At 36.9% G+C, this 5,712-nt stretch overlaps 1 protein-coding gene across 1 annotated transcript; it reads left to right on the top strand.

Moving 5' to 3' along the window:
* The first annotated feature begins 2,426 nt into the window (after window positions 1–2,426).
* Window positions 2,427–5,227, top strand: LOC111794875 (subtilisin-like protease SBT1.2). The gene has a single exon (XM_023677051.1). It carries the CDS (start codon window positions 2,750–2,752, stop codon window positions 5,060–5,062), a length of 2,313 nt encoding a protein of 770 aa, XP_023532819.1. The 5' UTR covers window positions 2,427–2,749; the 3' UTR covers window positions 5,063–5,227.
* Window positions 5,228–5,712: the final 485 nt, after the last annotated feature.

Here is a 5,712-nt window from a genome sequence, read left to right as displayed (position 1 = left end):
TGTATATGACAAAGTAGTAGAGCAGAACTTCAGAAATTATGGTCTTCTAGGTATCCTGCTCTTATCGTGCGAGTGAAACTGCAACTTTTGACATGCTCGGTGTGTTGCTGCTACATCCGTAATTGTATGCATCGCTGCAAAATGGGTATCTTCCAAAATTTCTCTCCTCTTTTTGCGCTTTAACAGCACTCCTATCTCTTCTCTCTATTTTAAGTTCTACCATTGAATATTAATTATTAAAAGTTCCTAGAAAAAAACCGTCTTTCTGATACCATTCATCTTGACATTTTTAAAAATATCATCATGACATTTTTAAAAATGAATTTTAGGAATAAAAGAAACACTTGAAATCAAAATTTTCAAAAAATATAATCAATTCTTTTTTTTTATAGAAAAAATGTTTTTGAAGGTTTAATTTGTAATCTCCCCAAAATCTAAAATTTTACTATCTACACTCCATCAACTTTAAGTGCCATGTTTGATTATCATTTTAGCTTTTGTTTTTGTTTCATATACCTATTTAGCTATAATTTTAAATTTTGAGAAATGCTTTTCAAATTGTCAATAAATTTTAAAATCTATAGAAAAATAACTCTAAAAGTAGTTTTTTTGTTAATAAAAAAAAAAAAGAAGAAATGTCAACACATTATGGTTCTCCATTCACAGGTAAAAAATTGAAGACTTGTCTCGTATATTAGGGTAAAAATTAGAACATAGATTAAAGATATACATGTAGCAAATGAAAAAAAACGCTTGCACAATCATTAGATCACAAAATTTATTCAACCCCCTCTAGGGTGTACTCTTTTTATTCCTTTTGACTTTTTTAACAACTATTTTTCCATTGGAACTCTCATTGGTCAACAACTATTTTTGCATTGTAACTCTGATTATGAATGTTTGATTATTTGATTCTTATTCTTGCAAATTAAGCTTTTAATTATTTATTTTTGCAAACTAAGCTTTTTGTTTAGTGATCACATTTTAGCATAATTCAAAATCCAAAAAACTATGAAGAGTGTTATAAAAAAATGATGGAATTTTAATAAGTTATATTTGTCTCATAATTTCTTTACAATAACTATCATTTTAATAAAACACATTTTGAGAATCTTGAGATACCAAATTTTTATGAATGGATTGTAACACAATTGAACGATGTATTACGCTTGATCAAGAAGGAACCAACCATTAAAAAGTTGCGACTACAGAATGATGAGTTGACTTACAGCTTTGAGAATTTTGAGATTGCAAGAGTTTCGAGAAGAGGATTTTTTGAAGTAAAAATTGAATGGGTCGATAGGTTTGTATGATCAAAGAAGAGTCGAGTTTGTAGGAAGTAAAGTTTTATCTTAAAAATTTTAAAGTTCCTCCCCCCATAGAAACGTGGGACTGTACATCAAATGCGCGTGCTAAGACATGAAAGATAGGGGAAAGTCTTTCAAAAGATAATGATGGAATAAGTTCGTTTCACTTTATACAACAATTTGACAGAAAACTGTTATGATTTTTGAGTTGTTAGGAATAGGAGATCCTGATATCAGATGGTATAAGCAGAATGACTACAGGCAGTTAAAAGATTGAAGTCCACAAATAGGATGATACGGTTAAAAGATTGAAGTCCACAAATAGGATGATATATATCGTGGTCTTAACAAGGCATTGAAAGATTATAATAGCTCCATATGCCCTAAGATCAGCCAGATCCCAGTATGTGAAAGATGAAAACCTATATAGTTGGAAGGAGTGCATCCGACAACGACCTTCCCAAAGTTAAGAATGCAAAATAAGACGGGAAAATTATGAAATCCAATGACAGAAAAGTAGAAGAGGTACCTTGGATAATCCACTAACTCGTCGCATTTCTTGTCGAGCAAACTCAAAAGCCGCGCGCAAATTTCGCCTTCTTCAACTCTCCTTCAAGTTCTTGCTTTATTTACGGAGGAGAAAATGGTAAAAAAGTATTTCGGCAATTCGTCTGATTTGCACGGCCATTTACTAACTGTCTGGACTGGGCCATACTATTACAAATTAATGGGCTCAAAGAAGCGAAGCCCAAATACATTGTAAACACCAGAGAGTATATTTGAATATTTAGATTTTAATGACTTTGATTTGGGCTTCCCAAAAATAAGTGGTACTGAGAGACTATTCTTTGTTTATAAACTCATGATCATTCTCTAAATTAGTGACTTGCATCATCCAACACAAGAATTTTTATAAGGGTGGAATCCTCTCCATATTGACGGTTACAATTTTCTTCCTCCTTGTTTCATTGGTTGGTCCATCGATTTTGTCTACTAATAAACTTTTACCTTTTAGTTTAGCCTATAATTTAAAGGAATTAGGGAATGGAAGGAGGCAGTACGAAGCCGAATAAAGAAAAATCTTGGAGCGTGCGGTATTAAATGACTTAAACTTATATTCCTTGCTACTACAAACTTCGTTTTGCCTTCATTTTGGAACAAAAATTCACATCTTTTTGAATTCAAATCCTTCAACGTTCACCATTACTTCTCGTGAGGCTTCAAGCAATTACTGAAATCTTCAGCTCCTCCATCGACCAAATTTGGGGGATCCTCGTGATGAAGAGCTCTTATATTTCACGAGTTTCATATTTTACACTCAGAATTGCAGAAACGCTTCCCAGATTTGAATTCTCTTGGCCTCCTTCAAATACCCATCAAAATTTGATCCAAAATCATGAACTCATCTCCAACAATCAGTGCCTTGTTCTTGGAAGAAAACTATGGATTTCAACTCCCAAATGCTTCTTCTTTCAACCCTTTTCCTCTGTTTTCTTTCACTTCAAGTTCAAGCAGACACTTCCACTCTTCAAACTTACTTAATTCAACTCCATCCACAGGGATTAACCAGCTCTCCCTTTTATTCTAAGCGTCAATGGCATCTTTCTTTTCTTGAACAAACTCTATCTGCTGAAGAAGACTCTTCTTCTCGATTGCTTTACTCATATTCTAACGCCATGGAAGGATTTGCAGCTCAGTTATCTGAAACTGAGCTTGAGTATTTGAAGAAGTTGCCTGATGTTGTAGCTGTGAGAGCTGATAGAAAATATGAAATTCAAACTACTTATTCTCCTAAGTTCTTGGGGCTTAGTTTAGGCACACAAGGTGTTTGGTTTAATTCCTCAATGGGCGAAGGAGCGATTGTTGGGGTTCTTGACACTGGAGTTTGGCCTGAGAGTCCAAGCTTTAGTGATTCCAGAATGCCCCCAATTCCTCAAAAATGGCGAGGGGCTTGCCAAGAAGGCCAAGATTTTAACTCCTCAAATTGTAACAAGAAACTCATTGGCGCCAAGTTCTTTATCAAAGGACACCATGTGGCTTCATCCCAGCCATCTGATGTTGACCAGGAGTATGTCTCCCCAAGAGACTCCCATGGCCATGGAACTCACACGTCTTCTACAGCTGCAGGAGCTTCAGTCGCTGAAGCGAGCGTGTTCGGTAATGGAGCTGGCGTGGCGCAAGGGATGGCCCCAAGAGCTCACATTGCGGTGTACAAAGTTTGCTGGTTCAGTGGCTGCTATAGCTCTGATATTGTAGCAGCCATGGATGCTGCAATAAGGGATGGTGTTGACATTCTCTCCCTTTCGCTCGGTGGCTTCCCGCTTCCATTTTTCGACGACAGTATCGCCATCGGAAGCTTTCGAGCAATGCAGCATGGCATCTCAGTCAACTGCGCAGCAGGAAACAATGGTCCAATTCAAAGCTCTGTTGCCAATGTAGCTCCTTGGATCACCACCATTGGTGCAAGCACACTCGACCGAAGATTCCCGGCTATCGTTCGACTAAGAAATGGGGAATTCATTTACGGCGAATCAATGTACCCTGGCAACAAGTTCAAACATGCTACCAAAGAACTTGAAGTGGTTTACTTGACTGGAGGACAAATGGGAGGTGAACTTTGCTTAAAAGGGTCTCTTCCAAGAGAACAAGTAGAAGGAAAAATCGTGCTCTGCGACCGTGGCGTCAATGGCAGATCCGAAAAGGGGCAGATTGTGAAGGAATCTGGAGGAGCTGCCATGATCCTTGCAAATACAGAGATAAATCTAGAGGAAGACTTGGTCGATGTTCATGTTTTACCGGCCACGTTGATCGGATTTGCCGAGGCGAATCGGTTAAAAGCTTACATGAACACAACAAGCAATCCAAAAGCCAGAATCCAATTTGGAGGAACTGTGATAGGAAGATCAAGAGCTCCATCTGTGGCTCAATTTTCATCAAGAGGACCAAGCCTCACCAATCCTTCAACGCTCAAGCCTGATGTAATTGCTCCTGGGGTCAACATTATAGCAGCTTGGCCACAAAATCTTGGTCCAACTGGCCTTCCAGAAGATTCTAGAAGGTCAAACTTCACTGTCATGTCAGGAACATCCATGGCTTGTCCCCATGTCAGTGGAATTGCGGCTCTAATCCATTCAGCTCATCCAAAATGGACAGCAGCAGCCATTAAATCAGCCATAATGACAACCGCTGAGGTTACAGATCATTATGGTAAGCCAATTCTTGATGGCAGCAAACCAGCTGGCGTTTTTGCAATGGGAGCTGGTCATATAAACCCAACCAAAGCAATTGATCCTGGTTTAGTTTATGATATAAAGCCATATGAATATGTCATTCATCTTTGTGCTCTTGGATACACTCATTCAGAAATCTTCATCATAACCCACATGAATGTGAGTTGCCATAAGGTTTTGCAGATGAACAAAGGCTTCAGCTTGAACTATCCTTCCATGTCCGTCGTTTTTAAGCACAAGACGACGAGTAAGGCAATTTCGAGACGATTGACGAATGTGGGGAGCCCAAATTCCATCTACTCGGTGGAAGTAACGGCACCTAAAGGCGTTCAAGTTCGAGTCAAGCCTCGGCGCTTGGTGTTCAAATATGTTAACCAAAGTTTGAATTATAAGGTATGGTTTATGTCTGAGAAGGGAAAAGAAGGAAGAAAGGTGAGCTCTTCAGAAGGGCATTTGACATGGGTTCATTCTGAGAATGGGAAATACAAAGTTAGAAGCCCAATGGTGGTGACTTGGAAGAATTAAAGTCGCATAATATGATTCACAAAGATATTGATAGTGATAGTGAGTCACAGTCAGGTTAGTTTAATAATCCTTAGAAATTTTTACTATATATTTCTCCCTCTTCTAATAGAGGCAAGACCTGGTTTGATGTACTTGTCTTCCGGTCATTACATGGTTGAAATTAAATTATATATTCAGCATTTTTGTTAAAATATAAATATCAAAATATAAGTATTGATTATAAATTTAAATAAATAATTACCCATTATTGCAGCTTCATTGAGGCTTGGGCCACTCATAGTCTAACCAATTATATAGGACCAATGCAAATTGGGCTGTTTTTTTTTTTTTTTTTTTTTTTTTCCTAAATCCAAAAGAAAATAAAAATAATAAAACTAAAAATATCATTTTTCGTTAATTAATTTAAATAATTTTAATTTTTTTTAATAAATTTGAAAATTAATTTCTAGGATTAGTTTGAAATTAATTGTTTTATAATAATTTCCATTTCACAAATTGACCGGAGATTAAAAGTGGATTAGGAATATATATATAAATCTGAAAGTTTGACCCAGATCTACCTCGAGCAAATATTATCATTTTTGGGCTTCTCGTGTCCAGCTTTCCCTCAAGGATTTAAAATGCGTCTGCTAAGGTAAGGTTTCCACACC

Source organism: Cucurbita pepo, chromosome LG05 (assembly GCF_002806865.2).
Source record: "Cucurbita pepo subsp. pepo cultivar mu-cu-16 chromosome LG05, ASM280686v2, whole genome shotgun sequence".
Taxonomy (NCBI): domain Eukaryota; kingdom Viridiplantae; phylum Streptophyta; class Magnoliopsida; order Cucurbitales; family Cucurbitaceae; genus Cucurbita; species Cucurbita pepo.
The sequence above is the reverse complement of the archived record's forward strand: the minus strand, read 5'-3'. Positions and strand labels throughout refer to the sequence as shown.

What these genes read in the sequence shown, in the direction of transcription:
- LOC111794875 (XM_023677051.1), top strand. Translation starts at nt 2,750, where the DNA reads ATGGATTTCAACTCCCAAATGCTTCTTCTTTCAACCCTTTTCCTCTGT.